Here is a 21,051-nt window from a genome sequence, read left to right on the forward strand (position 1 = left end):
TGAAGACCTCATATGGGTTACTGCAACCGTTGTATGACCTCAAAGTTTAGAATAGGAAAGTCCGTGGGCAGCTAGCAATAGTTCCTACCACGGAAACATTGAGGTGGCATGAAGGCTGCAGTAGGCCCTGATTTTATGGTCACAACAATAAGGGATAGTTCCTCACCTCTTCGCAAGGGTAATAATTTATTTTCCAACACATCTCTAGCATCAGTCCCTTCATCCATCAGATCTAATTTGGTTATGACACCAATGGTGCGTTGTCCTAGAAAGGAGGTGAAAAAAGTCTTAGAGACTGAATACACAAATGATGGAGCAAAAAAGACAAAAGACAGGTTTGCTGTACCCACCTTGGGGATCCACTTCTTTGGCGATTTTCAAGGCATCAGAATTTGCCAGATCAGAGTTAGCTGGAGATACAGCAAGAATGAGGCAGTTCTCCTTGGTAACAAACTGCATGAGCATATCACGGATCTGGGTCTCAATATCCACAGGTTGGTCACCAACTGGGACTTTGGTCATACCTGGTAGGTCAACCAGGGTCAGGTTAAGCACTAAGGGAAAACATAAAGGCCATTGGTTATAACATATATAGGACCAAGGGCTTATGGGCAGGAGAGGGGACCCATGGAAAGAGTCAAAAACATGACATTTGTTAACTTTGTCCCAGTTAATATCTATCTGCTATATTCCAGTAATCTCTGGTTAGGGGGAAGAATAATGTGGCTGAGCAGGCTTAGGACATCTTTGGCCATTGTCCCCATAGGCTGCTACACCTAACATAACTGCATCTATTATGTGGAGTTGTTCACCTCATTACTACGAGCCAGTGAAGTACGAGAGACGTCATATCTAAGTATCTGAATGGTTATGGACTCACCATTTGGAGAATATACCCGAAGGTTAATTGGCACAGGAGAGATGCCCTTGTTAGTCCCAGTGACTCTGTCAGTTTCAGCCTCAATTTCCAACCGGATCTCTTCAAAGTCCGTAAATTTTTTCCCTTTACAGTGCAAAAACTCCCCATGTTCTGTAATACAGACACATAACATCCTATAAAAATGGCGCATGTACACAAGGAAAGTAGTCTGACAAACTATGTATGGAATCTAAAAACTCACAAACAAGGAATCTACAAAATAGGCATAAAAGTAATAGAAAGGCATATGGCCCTGATATATTAAAGAAGTTAAATGCAGCCCTGGGAGTAAATGAAGATCCCATAACGTAATACAAGTTAAAGAATGCAGAAATATAGCGAAATTAGCAGAATATGCTGATAAATTTCATAATATAATGAAAGATGAGAGGAAAAAAGAAGAAGCAGAGCAAATGTCTGAGAGCTTCAGAGTCTATAAACTGATGTTTTGGTTTGAGAATGTTATTTTATTCTCTCCTCCCTTTATTCTACATATGGGAGCGAGATCGCCCAATTCCTGATGAGTTTGAAAGGGGGCTCTCAGTCCACAAAACGTCACACGTTCCCAGGAGGAGGTGCGAATAAATAAATTATAAATTTTTTTTTTTTAAGAAATTAAAGTTTTATATGTATTTTATTTTTAGTGTTTGTATTCTACAACGATGAGGGATATTTAAGATAAAAATAATCTTTATTTGTGTAGCCCCAACTTGTTCTGCAGCGCCCTATTATTTCCATGCATTTAATTATATTGCTATAAATATGGACCTGGAAATAATTAGCTCAAATATCAAATTAGAAACTATGAACCTAATTATTCAATTAATTTAATTAGTTATATGTTTACTTGCATTTTTCATTCCTCCACTTCTAATTTCTTATAAATTACCTTTTTATTATTATAAATTATATTTTATGTAATTACCCCCCTACTTGTCAACATATTCCCCATCATAAATAAGCACAGTGTGTCCACAGCTAAAATACTGAAAAAAGGCACCCGAAACGCGTCTACTGTCTGCCTGATTTATTTATTAGAAATACGTCTTGTGTCTCTTTAAGAAAAGGGATTGCGCCTACAACCACGTTTTCCCTACAAGTTTCATAATATGACTTTACAGAAGTTGGAGCCCCATACAATGCATATTGTGCAATAAGTGACATAAGTAAGAGGGCTCAGTGTCATACGTTATGGGTGCTTTTTGAACACAACTAATATGACAAGTGGTTTCTCCAAATTCACCACCAAATGTCACTTTAAATGATTACTGCAGTCTCAGAATTATTTAACCCTTCATGAAAAGCATCTTTACTACTCAGTAGAGCACTTTTTGCTGTTATGAGCTGCAGACGATGCGATATATAGCCAGACAGCAGCCTCGGACAGCGTTCCTAAGGAATCTTACCCCATTCCCCATAAGCAATGGCCTCCAGGTCACTACTATTCTTGGGTTTGTGCACTGCAATCGCCTTCTTCATATCCCACCAAAGAATTTCTATGGGATTCAAGTTAAGTAAATATGACGGCCACTCAAGAATCTTCCAAGACTTCTTCTGAAACCAAGCCTTGATGGACTTTGAGGTATGCTTGGGAACTTTGTCCTATCCGAAAGTCTAATGTCGCTTATACTTCAGCTTCCTTACAGAAAGCAGGATGTTTTTTCCTGGGATTTCCTGATATGCGACTGAGTCCACCCTGCCCTCCACACACTGCCGGTGCCAAAGGAAGCAAAGCAGCCCCAAATCATCACTGAGCCACTTTCATGCTTCACTGTAGGTAGGGGGTTCTTTTCAGACTGTGCTTAATTCTTGTATGCGATTTAGCAACTGCTGGTAGCTTCCTCTTTTTGTTACGTCCAGCAGGGGAGTAACTATAGAGGATGCAGGGGATGCGGTTGCACCCGGGCCCAGGAACCTTGGGGGGCCCATAAGGCTTCTCTTCTCCATATAGGGAGCCCAGTACTATGAATAAAGCATTATAGTTGGGGGCCCCGTTCCAGGTTTTGCATTGGGGCCCAGGAGCTTCAAGTTACGCCTCTGACGTCCAGGTAGTGCAGCGAGTGTTCGCTTTAACTTTGAACTTGTGAACAAGTTCCAGCTGCATCTGTAGTAACATTCGGTGCCTTCGTATCTTTTTGTATCCTTTTTATTGTTTATGCAAAGCAATGATCTCTTCTCTTAACTTTTTGGACTACTTTTTTGACTTTACAACATTTCAATCACGCAATCAAACATCACAGACAACAAAGCCCTCTCCAGTCCATGTATTTGATGTGCTTCATCTCAAACACAGCTAATCTAATTAATAAAGCCCTTGATTAGTTACATCAGGTGTGCTTGAGAAAACACTTGATGTGCAAATCAGAGATTCTATTCAGGGGGTGAATAATTCTGAGCCAGAATAGTCACTAACAGTTGCATTTTGTTGTGAATTTGGAGAAACCACTTGCTATATTAGTTGTGTTGAGCTATTTAAATAGTTCTTGTTTGTTTTTTTGATTGTAACTGTATATTTAAAATGATGAAAATGTCCCCAGTAGGAATAAGTCATTGAGTTGCCTTATTCCGTTAAGTTATATCACTTATGTATGTATTATATGGAGCTTCAACTTCTATAAAGTTATAGCAACTGCATAATGTATTTAATATCTCTACAGTGGCACCAGTACTGAGGTCCAAAGCATCCATACCACAACGCTTAGCCTTCTATATACAGAGAATAGTCTTGGCCATTGCAGATTTTCTTTAGGACTAAATATGGAGAAAGATGTTCTTTGTATGCCGCAAAGTGAATAACGATGCGGCGTGGGACTAGGGGCAGGGAAGGAAAGGGTTAAAGAGCGAGCTTAGGTAAAGGGGGTGGAGCTAAGACAGGAAGGAGACGGCCAGAGAGTGGGAAAGAGCACAAACGGCTTGGACAGTGAAGAAGAAGGACGCAGAAGAGCAGACGAAGAAAATAAGAGCAGCAGCAGAAAAGAAAAGAACAAAGCGAGACACAGAGCACAGACGACAGGAGTCTTGAAAGAAAGAAGCCGTCGGAAGATAAAGAAGGTCAGAAGAGTCGGGTGGAAGATAGAAGCAGCGGGAGAAAGAAGGGAGAAGATGGACCACTTACGGTCCAGGATTCAAGAAGCGGTGATGCAGGACGGCACCGGATGGCTTGAAGAGGTGTTGGCAAGCTGCAGGACGATCGCCGAAGCCAGGGAGCCAGTCGGGCAAGAAGTACAGCAGCGGAGGCCAGGAGAGGAGCCAGCAAACACGGAAGAGGCGCCGCGAGGGAGACCGCGCCGACGAAAGCAGCCCCCCGCGAGACTAAGTCCGAGCCCAGCGCCGAAGAGGGGAGGAGGAAGAGTCAGCCTGGGCAGCGCAGGCTCGAGGAGGGACAGAGGAGCGAGCCGGAAACTGGCGCCGGAACCGAGAGGTACGGCGGGAGGACCGGCAGCGGAGGCGCAGAGGACACTAACCACCGAGGGTCCGGAGCAAGGGGGACGGCGTTCGGCAGTCATATCGGGCTCCGAACAGCTGCAGCATCGCGCAGCCGGGCGCAGGACTCCAGGGCATGTGCGAGGTGAGCGCGGAGGGAGCAGTGGAGAGGAGCAGGGGAGCGCGCGGTCAGGCCGCACGTCCTCTCAAGATGGCGGTGCAGCACACGTGGCGGCACAAGCAGCGCCGGGGGCGCGACGAAGAGGGAGCCCATTTTGCAGGGGGGAGGGAGGACAGGAAGCGCGAGGGGGAGAATAGTTAACAGGGGCCCACGCAACCCCCCCCCCCCCCCCCGACACACAGCCCGGGTAGCACCAGCGGGTCCGACAGCAGCAGGGAGGGGGGAGGCAGCTCACGTTACCCTCCATTGGTAGCCCGGAGTACAGGGACAGCACGCCGCACAGAGGGAAAGAGGCCACTTAGGAGCACACATAGCCCTCAGGGGGGAACGGGGAGGGGACACTCAGACACATGGCATATCACCCCCCCCCCCCCCCCACTCAGCACATGGCCACATTACAGGGTCGTCATCACCCCTCCACCTTGTATCAGCGCCCACCAGCCCAGACCAGCGAGTACAGGCACTGCTATATTAACCCCCACTACATCCCCCCCGTCAGCAGAGCCCGTAGTTTACCTTCCCCCACATAGCCAGGCTCCACGCAGGAGCTCTAAAAAACAGGGCCAGGGGGCCAGACAAAGGCAGAAAGAGCGAGCCAGGCAGGAGAGGCAGGACAGAGAGTTTCAAGCACAGCTAGAGCAGTCAAGCGTAGGGCGCAGTACTAGCGTCAGGGCGCGCGAGTCAAGCGAGGAAGAAGGCAGCAGCGACCAGGACGAATATTACATGCGAAAGGATCAGCCACGGAGGTCGGACCCGCAGTCATCCCTTTATCAGAAGGTCCGGGAACGCCGCAGGTGGCAGGAGCACGCGCAGGATCGGTCAGGGCCGGACCAGCCTGGCACGTCTCAGTCGGATAACGCAAGGAGGGCTCTGCAGTCGGGTGGTCGGCAGCCCGCGTATGATATGGGCCGGAACCGAGGGAGCGGTACAGCGAGGGCATCACCCTTGGCAACGCCGGAGGTCCGTCCAGTTGGTGAGTCCACCCTATGCAATGTTTGAAAAAATGTTTCGGATCCCGCATCGGTTGCGGAGAAAGGTGATTTGGTGTAAAACTGTTCTAAGGTCGCTGTTGAGCAAGATTGATACAAAAAGGGGCTTTCAGTGTCCTGTGTGGCTCCAGGGGGTGCAGGCCCGCCTGTGGTTAATACTGGAGTTGACTCAACAGCGGGTACAGAAGGTGATCCAATCGATGGCTTGCAATATGCGAATTCTATGTTCTGTGGTGTGGCCCCTCTGGGGGCAGGTCTGCCTGATGATACGGTTGAGAAAATTAAGAACGGTGTTTACATTGAGATATGGTCCTTGCTATCAGCGGACCACGTGATGGTGGATAAAGAGCGGACGATGGAGCGTGGTGCTGATAAAAAAAACCTAAAATTAAAATTTTTGGAAACTGGTTACAAGCGTATTTGGTTCTGGTGCATGTGACATGCCAGCATCAGCCGCTCAAAGCTCCAGAAATGATGGTATATTTAAACACCATTTACAGCGCGTACTAGGTGGCGCTATGATGAGGAGTTTAGACGTCGTCCACTGTTGAGTGGATACAGCTGATTCTAGCACAGCGTCCCGCTAAGACTTCCTTTCCCGGGGGAGCCGCTGGGGGCGCATCTCAGCCACCCGTGGCCTCTCCTAGACCAAACGGCTCTTGTTGGTTTGTACTACGAGGGCAACTGCAGATTTTATTTCCGTACACTTACCAACAGCACCACTTCATGCCCTAACTTAAGATCGGCAAGAGACGATATTGAGTTAGTCAAAAAAAAAAAAAAAAGGAAAGAAGTGGAATTGGGCCGCATGGTCGGCCCGTTCAACGACTCACCGTTTGAGAACTTGCGCGTGTCCCCGTTGGGTCTGGTACCCAAGAAGGTAACCGGGAAGTTTCGCTTGATCCATCATTTATCTTTCCCAAGCGGGGGATCGGTCAAGGATGGCATATCAAAAGAAGAAGCAGCGGTAGCCTATACTTCTTTTGACCGCGCAATACGGCTAGTGAAGGCAGCGGGCAGGTTTGCCCAGCTGGCAAAAACAGACATAGGATCGGCATTCCGACTGCTTCCAGTTCACCCAGATTGTTTTCAACTTTTAGGATGCAGAATCGAGGACCAATTTTTCTTTGACATGTGCTTGCCGACGGGATGCTCTATTTCATGGTATTTTTCGAGTTATTCAGTTCTTTCCTTGAAAGGGATGTTAAAGCATGAGACGGGCATCACATCGGTAGTACATTATTTGGATAATTTTTTTTTGTCCGTCGGTCCAACACGTCGGGCGTTTGTGGGTTTCTAATGAGAAATTTTCAGAGGCTAATGCGACTAGCGGGGGTCCCATTGTCTGAAGAGAAGACGATGGGCCCGGTCACGTGTTTGACGTTCCTAGGGATAGAGATCGACTCGGGGGAAATGGTGTTCAGACAAAGTGTCGAGGCTGCGGCTGCGGGCGGTGAGGTGGCTCGTTGTTATAAAAAAAAAAAAAAGGCAACGTTACGACAAATCCAGGTTTTGTTGGGTTTATTAAATTTCGCTGACAAAGTGGTCCCCATGGGGCGGCCGTTTACTAGGCGATTATCGCTGGCGACCGTGGGGTGAGCAAACCACACCTTTTCGTACGAATAAAAGCAGATTTTCATATATGGAGGGTGTTCCTTCATTCTTTCAACAGGCAGGTGCTATGCCCGAGGGAAGAAGTGGAAGGCACTGAAATCAGCTTGCGCGCCGACGCAGCCGGTTCGGGCGATGTCGGAGTATTCTTTAACAACCATTGGTGCAGGGAGTCCTGGCCAAGGTCATGGAGAGAGAAGCGGTGGACCGAAAAATATCACGTTGCTGGAGTTCTTCCCGGTAGTGGTGGCGATTGAGTTATGGGAATCAGAGTTACGGGATCAAAAAAAAAAAATTTTTGGTTTGTGGTCAGATAACACAGTGGTTGTGCAAACGATAAATAAACAATCGTCGGCGTTCCCGCCGGTTCTGGCTTTGTGAAGGCAGGTGGTATTAAGATGTTTGCAAGGTTATATGTATTTACGTGCAAAACATGTCCCTGGTTGTGACAAAGGAGCAGCTGACGCACTCTCTCGTTCGCAGATGGAGCTGTTCAGGGAGCGGCACCCACGGGCGGATGCCGAGGGGGTACGCTGCCAGCCTTACTTATGGAGTCTGGCAGAGGAGAGTTGCTGAAGCTGGTGGAGGCATTGGTGGTGGTTACAACATGAAAAAATTATAATACAGTTTGGTCTGTATGGTTGAAATTTGTTGGTGAAAGGGTGGTATGAGGAGCGAGAGCAAGGTCGGCCGACGTTGGATATGTTGACGGAGTTGCGTGGTAGATGGTTGTCGGTTGGAGCGGCAGGAAAACACTTGGCAGGAGTGGCCGTTTGCTAAAATTACACGGAATGCAAGATGTGACTAAGGAATTTGCGTTCTAACAAATAGTTCGTGGTTGGAAAAAAGAAAGGTTCAAACGGATACGCGCCGACCTATTACATTTTCATTGTTAATTAAGTTATTGACGGGTATGTTCGGATGAGTACGATACGTTTTGTGCAGGCCCCTTTTGCTGGCGTTTTCGCGGCTTTGCGTATCGGTGAGATGGTCCCGGCAAGCAAAGTAAAGCCGGGGGGTTACGGGTAAATGATGTTATTACTACGGGAGCATCGATCCGGATAGGCATTAGTAAGTCGAAAACAGATGTGTATGGTAGAGGTGAGTGGATCACTATTAATCGATGGGGGACGCAATGGTGTCCAGTGGAGCCGATGGACCAGTATATAAAAAAGCGCCCCATAGTGAACAGTTCTTAGTACAAGAGGCCAGGTCCCCCCTCACCCGTTTCCAATTTTCGGCGTTTTTTGCGGTCGGCGTTAAAGAAGGGTGGTTTGGATCGGGGGGAACTTGGAACCCACTCATTTAGAATTGGGGCCGCGACGACAGCAGATGCTCTCGGCATGACGGAAGAGGGTTTGAAGCGGTTGGGGTGGTGAAAATCGCAGGCGTATAAATCGTACGTAAGACCGGACCGTACTGTGGAAGGATCCTTGGTCACGGATTAACTGGTAGTTTTCGTCATACCTTGGTTTTTCATTATAGGCGGGTTTTTTCGGGGTGTTTTGTTGGGACGGGTTGTTGGCAATTACGGGGGTATTTGCTATGTCTATTTCTTTCAGCCCCGGAACCGGGGCACGTTTGGGATTGTCGGACATTCTATTATTTATTGGGTGGAGAGAAGAGTGGCTACTCGACCTATGGAGAGGAATCTAGGTCTGAGCGGCGCTCTCAAAAAACTGGATCGGCGTACGTGGGCTGCAAAGGCCCAGGATGTTGCAATTTGTTCGGAGGATAAGCAGATGGACCCCCTGGAGAGTCATACTGGTCGTTCACGCCAGGGGGAACGACTTAGGAAAAAACAAAGATGATAAATCTAAGGATGTCCAGGTTCGTGCAATCGTTGGGCGGAGTGGCAGTCCGCCACTGGGAGCTGGAGGACAAGGAGAGAGGAGCATTAAGGGATGATGGTGTGCACCTCAACGAGGTGGGACTGGATACCTTTTTGTCAGGACTATAAGACGGAGTGGAGATGGCGTTGGCTCGGGTTGGAGTTGTGGGGGCAGGATGCGCCGTAGGTGTACGGCGCATACCGCGTGGCCGGAAGCTTCCCATGCGGGCTACGGCGTAGAGGAAGGTTTTCAAGCCCAAGGGAGATACAGGGGCTTACAAACATCCTGTGGCCGTTACGGTTTTAAGAATTTCAGCAGTTTACGGCATGGGAAGGTGTTAGACAGAAGATAGTTAAATTACGTTAAATTAAGTGAAACGGAAGATTAAAATATGTTTTAAATATGCTAATAAAGCTGTGGCCAACCCACGTTTTCAAGCAAGAAGGTGTAAGTATATGTTTGTTATAGGTAAGTGAGCATACAGTTAAGATTAGTGTGCCCCCAGTCCTCTGCGCGCAGGAAGCTGCACTATCTAGTAGCACATTGCAGATCACTCGTGACACCACTGACAATGAGTAGTAAACATTCGTTAACTGAAATGTACTAAAATAATATATCCTTTACATTGATTTCCAGGTCAAAAGGCCAATTTAGGAAAGGAAGACCTTCTATATCGGGCAAGAGGCAGGGAGAAAAGATAGAAGCATCTAGGACGGGTGGTGAACTATGGTGGTGGTCCGACAGACTGCGCCTTAAACTTGTGAGAAATTCTGTAAATGCCGCTATACTGAAACTTATGAAAACGAAATAATAATCTAAAGCACAGAATCCCTATGGCAGTGCCAGCTACAAGACTCCCATACCAGAAACAACTACAGGACCCCCATGATAGTGAGAGATGGGAGGACTTGTGTATTATACATATGTGAGGTGTAGGGGCTATGTATTATACCCTCTTTGTTTAAAAAATTCCTCCCCTAGAAGGAGTTGTTGGAATGAAATGAAGCTTCCTCTGTGTGATTGTAACATTGATATAAGTAAGTGATTACAATATCAGAGCAAAAGGAGAATTTATTGGGGAAAACTGAGCCCTTGTACGGAGGCTCTAGTACCCTGTTGTACCGCTTCTGGCTTGTATACAAGATGTGATATGGGCTGGCATGGAGGCTCTAGTACCCTGTTCAGCCGCCTCCAACTTCAATACAAGATGTGATACGGGTGCCATGGAGGCATACAGGTTCTTTGTAGTATTGCTTAACTGAGCCTCAAGTTCATGCAAAATTGTAGGTTGTCGAAGCTGGCGCCACAGGTGGCCCAATACATGTTCTATTGGAACTGCTCATACTTGTTGGATGATCAGACGCTCCTTTCTACTGGTGGTCTGTAGGGGGGTCCTGAGCCCGATCACCTTGTGTGCCCTCACACATCCACTGGTCCCAACACCCCCTAACAGTCTGGTCAGACGATGCTCTGTACTTATGGTCTGTCGGAGGTCCTGAACCCAGTCACCTTGTGTGCCCTCACACATCCACTGGTGCCAACACCTCCTAACACTCTGGTCAGAATGGCCGGTGGGGGACAATTCGTTGATACGACCATCCAGCTTCTCGCATCCCAGTACTGCGCCCCTCTCAGACTCTAATAAAGGGGTGAAATCTCTTCTCTGCGTCGTAGAGGCATCTAGTGGCCAACAAGCTCTACAAGCGGAAGAAGAGGTCACTACACACAAGGAGCCTCCGAGAGCCTTTTATAGGCCAAGGGGGGGAACCACTTTTGGGGTCTCAGGTGACAAAACCGTCCATCTAATCACCACAACTCCCAGCATTTACAGATCTGCTGAGATGGAACTGCATGCCGAGGTTTGCAGCAAAACAACAACTCCCTCTAGGGATTGTTTTTGTCAGAGTGTATTTGACGTTTGCATATTACACATTAGGTGGGGGGCTGTGTATTATTTGAAAGGAGGAAGGGCTGTGTATTGTATGTATTATATGTAAGGTTATTGGGCTGTCATGTATATGAGAAGCTGGCAATGCTTATTAAGGGCAACAGCAGGGAGAAGACAGTGAAGTGGTGCCGAATGACAAGCCAGTTTTGGATTGGTTGATGCCCTCCCTATGCCATACATTTTATTGACATTGCCAAAAAGTTGGCTAAATAATATTTCAGTCCATAAACAAGGGAATGCAGCTGTATCGGGTACCAGGTGTGCGATTATAGGTGCAAACGCCAGTTCCCAAGACAAATAACGCAAGTGGTGCCAATCCCATCCATGTGCTTGTGTTTTTCTCACCTGTAGGGCAGTTTACCAGCTGCAGAACAAGAGGTCTACGGGTGACAATTCCAGATCCACGAGGCAGAAAGTCCCTGAAATAGACAGAAAAAGTTAAAAACAAAGCTATAGATTATAGCTGTTAGCCTGGTGACATTTTTATGCCATCAGCTTCTCCTATCTATTCTCTAGATCTGTAGGGTTGTGCCATTCTCCACCTATTATGTTCTTCCTAATTACACTCCCAATCATATTATATAAGCTATTGGATGGCAGTTGGGGACCAATTGATGGAGTGATGCATCTTTTAACTGAAGGCTTTTCATCTACCATTGTTGTGGGTGCCCCCAGAATCAGATAATAGACTGATGAGGCATATAGGAAAGAGGAGGAGAGTGCAGAATATAGGTCTCTCGAAACACATATGAATTTCCATAAGGAAGAAACAGATCAAAGAATCATGGCTGGGACAAGAGGTAGGTAAGGGGAGGCGACTACCCCACCACAAGTGAGAGAGGGGACACAATCTTATTGGTGACACTTAATATTCTATACAATGAGCGGCTCCATTAGTGATGGATGTGCTCATGATTACAGGAGTCTCAAGGAGCGATGAACGCTCACTCCTCTTCGCTACCAGCTTTTCTTCTGCTCTTGGCGCCAACGCTGCACTGAGGTCTGACGCCGCTCATGTCAGGACGTAATATGCATTGGCATGAGAACATGGCACAGCGCCTGCAGCAAAGGAAGACATGAAGGTCTGGAGCAGTGCATGGACAAAGCGAGTAACGAAAGGTGGGTCATTTTTTATGGTCAGGCCTGAGGTCTGTAAGGGGACTGGGGCTATATTCATTATGGGGGCAGATCTAGGGTATTTTTTAATTTTAGAGTTTGATCTAGACTGGGGTGTCTATCAATGATGGGGTCAGATCTAGGGTCTATTTTAATGATGGGATCTGTACTAATTACAGGGTCTAATCTCATGATCTCTATTAATTTTGGGATCAGATCTAGGGGTCTGTATTAATTTTGAGATCAGATCTGGGGGTGTAATTTATTATGGGTCTGATTTGAGGGTCTGTAGCAATTATGAGACCGCTGCAAAACCTGCAACAGGTTCATTTATAATATTGGTGTCTACTTTTGTGACAGAGGGGCACCATCAAGCTCTAGGGCCCAGGTGCAACTACTACCTTTGCACCCGCTATAGCTATGCTCTGGGCCAAAGATGCTTCAGCAGCAAACTTTGCAATCTTCGAGAGAAACTGTGATGACAGTCTGGGCCGAATGGAGCAGAAAAGTAAAGTAAAGGCCCATTTACTTGCAGGTGAACTTAAAATCGATTGTTTAGCTACTGTACGTAAAGCAGTTTGCTTTATCTATCTGTAGACCGCAGGCTGTTATTTTCGCGTGGAGCCAGCAGTTAACATTGTATTCTGCCAACACCCATATCGAGAACAAAGCAGCTGTGCACACAGGTGGGCGTGTGATAAATCACACACTGGGCTCTGCAAACAGCTCCTGGAGGCCCTTTTACATGCAAATGAAGATGATAAAGTGGTAATGGCCATCAGTGGCCATTAAAGGGGTTGTCCCGAGGCAGCAAGTGGGTCTATACACTTCTGTATGGCCATAATAATGCACTTTGTAATGTACATTGTGCATTAATTATGAGCCATACAGAAGTTATAAAAAGTTTTATACTTACCTGCTCCGTTGCTGGCGTCCTCGTTTCCATGGAGCCGACTAATTTTCGCCCTCCGATGGCCAAATTAGCCGCGCTTGCGCAGTCCGGGTCTTCTGCTTTCTTCTATGGAGCCGCTCGTGCCAGAGAGCGGCTCCGTGTAGCTCCGCCCCGTCACGTGCCGATTCCAGCCAATCAGGAGGCTGGAATCGGCAGTGGACCGCACAGAAGAGCTGCGGTCCACGAAGGTAGAAGATCCCGGCGGCCATCTTCAGCGGTAAGTATTGAAGTCACCGGACCGCCGGGATTCAGGTAAGCGCTGTGCGGGTGGTTTTTTTAACCCCTGCATCGGGGTTGTCTCGCGCCGAACGGGGGGGGGGGGTTTTAAAAAAAAAAAAACCCGTTTCGGCGCGGGACATCTCCTTTAACACTTTATGCAAAAAGATCGCTAAAACTTTTAATCTTATGAAAGATTATTTTTTGCATGTAAATGGGCCTTTAGAAGAGTCACTGGATTGAAATATTTACTCAGTCTGTATTGGTTTCTTTTCAAAGGTGTTTAAATCTCTTTCAGTACAGACTAAGGTGATTTTTAATTGATTTGGGGGGCCTAAGCTTCCTAGGGTGCAAAATCACCTTGTCCTGGCCTGTATTTTGTTTTGTAGTGGTAGACTGGCAGGAGAGACGATTAAACAATGATGGGGATAGGAAGGGAAAAAAGAATCCTAAAGAATGGTAGGTATCACAGTAAAACGAAAAACATTTTCATAAATCCATAGAAAGTGCAGTACTAAAATGATATTTTGTGCAGGCTACTTACTTAAGATCCCGAATTTGCACTATTCACCCCCTGCTTTTTACAATTACCTGGAAGCTCGTGTAATGTAACTGTATGCACAGTATTCTGATACCAAGATAATATGACCGTGCAGATGTTATCACAGAATTGCTACCTCTTTCACCGGTCAAAGAGCTAAAACTGATTATATATCAACACGAAACACTCATTCGACTCAAGCTGCTTTGCTATTCCCTCCCCCATACTTTACACTGCAGCATTATTTGTTCAACTCCAATTCTCACATTGAATTATTGCTTATGAAGATAGCAGTCTATGTGAGAGCAGATTGTGGGCTCAACAGCTGGGCCACGAAGGATCACTCTATTTTGCCACGTCATAGTCATTCAAAGCTCTGGCTGGCAATTCATGAAACCGTACTTAATCATTTGATGCATCTTGCGGTTTGAGGATGGTGCAACACAAACCTTACTGAAAATAAGGACGATGGAACAATACCTCTGCAGCGCCACCTATTGGATGGCAGCATTCCTGCAAAGCAATGCCTGACCCTTTAGGCCGAATGCGGAATCCGGCAGTGGAATCAGACCCCGCGCGTCCGGCATCAGCGCGTACCTGCTGTTTCTTCTTTTCTTCTGTACTGCGGATGGTCCGCACGTCGAGCTGTTGGACATACGCAGTACAGAATTAAAAAAAAAAAAAATCGGCTGCTTTTCCTACGTAATCATGGCAGAAGGGCCACGGATCGGACAGCATCCATTGACTTCAATGAAAGCTGTCCGTGCGGAATATGCGCTAGAATGAGACGTGCTGCGATTTTCCCTCCGCAAGCAGAAAATCGCAACTGATTTTTGCTCATGGACATGGAAAAGCGATTTTGCATAGCATGTCTGTTAGTAGTATTTGCGGCAGAATCCGGAGGCGGACACCCACTCTGGATTCTGCAATGCAAATAAGCCCGTGTGCATTGGGAATTATACAGGTCGATGCAACGATGATTGGGAATTAAAACCCAAGCCAGAATCCATAAACAGACAGCTGTTACGGGGTGTTTGCCCCTCATCAGTGTGCAGTAGGATTCTGGCTTCGCTTATGAGAGGTCTATGACGGGAGTCGGAAGGGGTATCGTCACTCATTAAGGAGAGCACCTAGAAGATGAATGAGGAGACTTCATACTCCTCTGGGAAATATATGCAAATAAGGAAGACGGAACATTACCTTTGCAGCGCCACCTATTGGATGGCAGCATTCCTCAAACCTTACTGAAGAACAGCAACAAACAGTCTCTTTCCTCGCAGCAATTGCAAAATTGGTGGTCTCTGGTGGCAGCAGCAGCGTATGGCAACAGCACTTAGATTGGTGAAATCAAGCTTCTAGAACTCTCTCACCGCTGCATGGCACAGGAAAATATCACTATAGCAGCCAGTTCAGAACATATTTGGCCACGACTACAATAGCGCTTACAGAAGCTGAAATGGCAGCTCTTCTATGATGTAAGGGACTACTTTTTAAAGCTCCCCCAACATTATACATGAGCCACACCTAGTTTCCCATGCACAGATGCCATGCCATATACCATTGCACACTATTACGATAAGTTTTATCATATTGTTTAAGTGGTGGTATATTTATGGCCGGCCTTAGCTACATGCGATCGCACAGGGCATGGGCCACCAGCTTGTAAAGGGGCACCAGGCAGATAGGGTAGGGGCAATCGTTTTTCCCCTTCAGTTCGCTTTGTTAGATGATCTTCCGTGCTGCAGCAGCATCTTGTGGAGCTACAAATGTAGCATACACCAAACTAATGTTTGCCGTGCTACATCTATTTATTTAACGCACCAAATGACAGTTTGGCGCACTACATAATTGGCGTAGCCACTAGCATATTATTGTCAGGCTATGCAAATTGTGTATGGACGCTACATCAACGGTGTAGTTTGCTGTAAAATTCAATTTCAGAAGTGCTGCATCTGTACATGAAATGAAAATAGTCGGCTGTAAGCTCAGCGCATTTGACGCATTTTGGGGACACAGAAATGGCTGAGGAAGGGTCTGAGTCCCCAAAACATATCAAATGCACTGGTTCTTAATCAATAAAGAGAAATTGGGTTCATTCCTATTCAAAGGGTTGCATCTACTGCCCACTTTTTCCATTCCCCACGTGCCATTGCACATAGTGGCAGTATCTGGGTTGGCAGCACCTCTACCAATTGGACCACATAGCCAGAAGACTTTACTCCACCCCTTCTTCCTTTTTTTCACTCTTTCAGCATCTGTAAATGAATCCTCCTCTTCCTGACTCTGTCTCCTTCCTTCCGATGTTCTAAGGCGCCGCTGTCAGCCCATCAGTGCCTCCACAACACAATCACTTAATCTTGCTACTGTATTTATATTATAAGCTTGGTTCTGGTATTTTATCTATATATTGGTGTATTTATATTACGATCTTGCTTCCGGTTTTGTACCAAGGTTGGTTTGGTGTTGTATTTATGTGCTGAGTTTGGTTCTGGTGCTGTATCTATGTACTGTGCTGTTCTGGTCCTGTATTTATGTTATAACCTTGGTTCTGTTGTGGTATTTATGCACTGAGCTTGGTTCTGGTGCTGTATTTATATTATGAGCTTGGTTCTTGTGCTGTATTTATGTATTAAGCTTGGTTCTGCATCTATGTATTGTTCTGTCCTGGTGCCGTATTTATGTTAGGAACTTGGTTCTGGTGCTGTATTTGTGTTATGAGCTTGGTTCTTGTGCTGTATTTATGTATTAAGCTTGGTTCTGCATCTATGTACTGTGCTGTCCTGGTGCCGTATTTATGTTAGGAACTTGGTTCTGGTGCTGTATTTGTTTACTGGCTGTATTAATGTTATGAGCTTGGTTTTGGCACAGTATTTATTCCCTGCGCTGTTCTGGTTTGGGTATGCTACTATCTTGCTGCATACAGAACACAGGCAGGCTGCCGATCAATGCAAAATATATTGTTTCTTTCTTATGATTGGGGTGCCAAAAAATTCTGTACAGGGTGCCATCCAACATAAGGCCAGCACCGAGTATGGCCTCCTGTCCACAGGTGATATTTCACTGCGTTACCCACGGCGATAATTTGCACGCATGTAATGCAATGAATGCTTTCCATAAGATAATTATGCAAAACACAGCCAGATGTACACGAGCGGAAAATCGCTGCGATTTTCCACTCGTGTATAAAAATTGTGTCATGCCATGATTTTCTGCAATTTTCCGCAGAAAATCATTTCATAATGATAGGTTCATTGTGGGAAATCGAGGTGACAAAGTGTTCTCCCGTGGCGGCTCCCACGGCAGTATATCGCAACACCCGTGGACAGCCGGCCTATAGCATCTCCAACATCCATAGAGATGTAACAAACTTCATATTGTAAATTGTAGGGAATATTCGCAGTCCCATATCTGCCCGCTAGGTAATGAAGACCCCCCTACATATGAAGCATACGACTGATCCTTGCGACTTGTACAGTTTGACTATCTTCCCTCTGACGTTCCAGCATATCCTGTAATACGGTTCTCAGTGAGAAGGTCTTTATCTCGCGCTCCAGTAACGACCACATACGTGTATCCGTCTTACATATCTGCGGCCTAATCAATAGCCCAGGATCATGTGTGTTGCTCGCACTGTACAGGAGCCTGTCTACTCACATAAACCACTCAATAATTGATCACTTGAAGGTCGGCAGCCAGGAAACTGAGCGATGCGTGTCAGGTGCTTGCAGGCAGAAAAACCACAATAGATAGCACAGAAGCACAATGCTACAGTAAGCGTCGCTTGTCATCACAGCAGGCAAAAAAAAAGCAAATCTGCAATAGTAACCTCCCGCATTTTGTATACAGCTCCTGTGCAGACCTGCACTGTCTCTAAGGTTACAAACTATATATTATATGCACTGAATGGCCTCTTTAATAGAGCCCACCTCCCATGATTGGAGCTTTCCTTAGAGAAGTTAGAACCGTGACCCCGGAGTGCAGCATAAAAACACGTGACACATTTTCCATGGGTTAGTTTTAGTATTAATCCACATTTGATGGTAAAATCCAGCAATCTGAACAACTTCCAACGAGGCCTGGTCATTGGTGCTATCCAGCAAAAGGGGATCCTGTGGACGGAAACAACCAGTCACCGAAAGGGGTCAGAGGAGGATGTCAGGAATCGTTCTAACTAACAAGTGCTGCACAGTCAGGAGCAGCCGAATACAACGCTAATGCTTCAACTGACTTCTCCGAATGCACAATTCGCCGTTCCTTAGCACCGATGGGCTATAATAACAGCAGACAAACAGTACAAGCGTCATTGTGTCAAAAAGGAGCAGAAAGATGAGACTCCAGGTGGCAAAAGGGTTCAAAAATTGTATCACTGAGCAGTGGAAAACATTGCCTGGTCAGATGGATCCAGATTTCTGTTGCTCAGTGCTGATGGTGGGGGGGTCAGAATTTGGTGCAAGCAGTATGAATCGATGACCCCTTCCTGTCAGCAAGTCAGAATACATCAGTACACATGATACGGAGGTAACATTACCGTTAGTGTTATAACGCAAAGTCTTTTGCAGAAACCTGAAAAGGAGCTGTCCCCTTTAACCTATGAACTTAGTTGACCAGAGACTGTGACTGTATAATCCCAGGCTGCCTGGTAAAGTAATCTTGTTGTGCAGAACATCAATCTGCACCTAAGGAAAAGCCGGATTAGAGCGCAGAAAAAGAGAGAGCAAGACTGGGATAGGAGACTGCCAGTAACACACTGGCAGGAGTGTGGCCTGAATACACACATATAATGGGGGTTTCACTTGAAGCGCAACTCTTATTTCAGCTTGTAGTTTGCAGTCATTTGCCGGAGTCTAGTGTTTATCGATGACTCATGTGCCGCCACCGGTGTATTGTTCATCAGGGTGTAAGAGTCTTACACATTATTTGAGTTAAGGGTTATTATGATTCATAATTGACTTGTAAAAGCAGTCAAAAATAGATCCCCCTTCTCTTCTCTATCTACACAGCCCCAATCGGACAAACCATCTGCAGATTCGGCCTCCAATACCATCTCTGTATTAGTGTATCTTGACGCCACCGGAAGCTAGGGGTTTGACAGGAGGAATGCTCCTGTCACACCCCTAACTCCTGATTGGTGCAAGAATACAAGGTCCTGGAAGGTCCTAGGATGCATTGTTGTCAGCCACCGCCGTTGGCTGTCACTGATTGTCCCCCGCCTCTGTGGCCTCCCTGAGACCACGAGTGACTTTCCCCCCTGCGCTGTAAGGGCTCCCTGCTGTAGTCCTCCTACTCCTACTCTGGAGGCTGGAGCGGTTCTCTCCCTAGCGCCAGTCAGCAGCACTCCAATAGACCACCGGCTCTGGCCGATGCCTTCAATGGCACAGCTTCAGCCACCCCAGCGCCACTCACCATGTCCTCCCCCAATGCAGGCCACTGCCACTGACCTTGTTCTCCCCGCAATGCAGGCCACCACCGCTCCCCATGTCCTCCCCCATGCAAGCCAGCGCCGCTCACCATCACGCTTCTCTCACTGTGCTTCAGGAGCCGCAGGAACGCTAGTAGCGCATAGATAGGCCGAACGCCGGCTGTCTGTGCTGCCTCGCATGAGGAGTCGCACCGCTGACAGTGGGGCACATCCATGAGTGGAAGTGGGACGGCACAGCCTGCGGAGAATTAATCATCATCAGCAGCAGGGAGGCCGACGAGCATGGGAGAGGGGCCAGGATCTGGAAATGCACATCTGGGGAGCCTGGCAGAGTGACGGCAGCCGCGAGGACCTTGATTCAGGGCTGGAAGCCAGGAGTAGAGGCCCAACATGTGCATGAATGTGGCCTGGCAGGACCTGCAGGGGAACCGTCTGTACAGCCAATCAAGTACAGGGGGCGTCACCCAGCTGTCAGTCTTGACTCCACCAGGACTTCCTTGTGGCGTCAAGATACACTAATACCCACCATCTCTACGCTGACGACACCCAGTTATAAACCTCTTCCCGCGACATCTCTGCACCTTTCCTCCAAAACATCACCGACTGTCTGTCCACTGTCTCTAACACCATGTCCTCCCTTTTCTCAAACTTAACCTCTCAAAAACTGACCTCCTTGTCTTTCCGCCTTCAACTAGCCGACTTTCCCCCAACATCTCCATATCAATATCTGGCACCATCATAACCCCCAGACAGTATGCCCGCTGTCTTGGGGTCACAATGGGTTCTGATCTCTCCTTTACCCCTCACATCCATTCTCTGGCCCGAACATGCTCCAGAAATATTGCTAAAATCCGTCCATTCCTCACCTCGGACACGCTAAAGACACTCATTGTCGCCCTCATCCATTTCTGACTCGATTACTGAAACTTGCTGCTCATCGGACTTCCCCGCACCAGACTCTTCCCTTTCCAATCCATACTAAATGTGGCAGCTAGACTCATCTTCCTATCCAGCCCCTTCTTAGACACTTCTGCACTATGCCAGTCGCTGCACTGGCTGCCCATCCACTACAGAACTCAATTCAAACTCAATAACCTCACCCCCAGAGCTCTCCATGGGGCTACGCCACCGTACATCGCCCCCCCCCCCTGTCCATAAATCACTCAGCCTGCACGCTCCACTCTGCCAACACATTCAGACTAAACACCCTTCTAATACGAACCTCACACGCTTGCCTCCAGGACTTCTCTAGAGCATCACCAATCCTCTGGAATGCTCTACCACAAAACATCCAGACAATTCCCCGACGCACAGAACTTCAGGCTCGCCTTAACGATGCACCTCTTCATAGAAGCAAACCAAACCTGTTTCCCCCCCCCACACAATATACCTCCTGCCCCTCCCTATAGCTTTCTGCTTTTGCCTATCATGTACACTTTCCGCCCCGCACCTCCTGCACTACCTCCACCCCGTTTGTGTAAAAACTGTATATTGCATGTTATCGTCGCATTGCTATGTTCCCCCTTGCTCCTTCAAAATAGGCAAATTCATCCAAGTTGGTCGTATAAACTGTTTAAGGGTACTTGCACACGGACAATTCAAAATTTGCGCCTGGAATATACGGGTGCTACATGTGTCTGATTTTCGGACCGTTCCAGCACTATATCCGGATCCAGCGCTATATCTCACTACTGGTGTCCTATAGTGAAATAACCATAGTGTACTTAAATAGGAAGGCATGGATGTGATGGTATGGCGCCCCGGGTCCCTGGAACATGGATTTCAATTTTGTGTTGTGGCGCCTGTAAGAGAGAGAGAGTAAAACCCAACTGTAGAGTTGAAGAGCAGCAGGTGAGACGCAGGAATCCGCTTTCCGCGTCTCTCTAAGTCCCGCAGGGCCGCTA

At 47.1% G+C, this 21,051-nt stretch overlaps 1 protein-coding gene across 14 annotated transcripts in view; it reads right to left on the reverse strand.

Annotated features, from left to right (window-relative positions):
* The window catches only part of DNM1 (dynamin 1), a 128,526-nt gene that overhangs the window by 81,252 nt on the left and 26,223 nt on the right, over positions 1-21,051 (reverse strand). For 13 of the 14 annotated variants that reach the window (XM_066580334.1, XM_066580342.1, XM_066580329.1 and 10 more), the window contains exons 2-5: positions 11,249-11,322; positions 881-1,030; positions 351-554; positions 167-265 (exon numbers count right to left, since the gene is read on the reverse strand). In XM_066580334.1, coding sequence (XP_066436431.1) covers positions 167-265; positions 351-554; positions 881-1,030; positions 11,249-11,322 — 527 coding nt within the window. Of the gene's footprint in view, positions 1-166; positions 266-350; positions 555-880; positions 1,031-2,325; positions 2,517-11,248; positions 11,323-21,051 lie in introns of those variants that run through there. The other variant, XM_066580340.1, reaches the window with a different exon arrangement.

The sequence above is a fragment of the Eleutherodactylus coqui genome, chromosome 10 (genome assembly GCF_035609145.1).
Source record: "Eleutherodactylus coqui strain aEleCoq1 chromosome 10, aEleCoq1.hap1, whole genome shotgun sequence".
Classification (NCBI taxonomy): domain Eukaryota; kingdom Metazoa; phylum Chordata; class Amphibia; order Anura; family Eleutherodactylidae; genus Eleutherodactylus; species Eleutherodactylus coqui.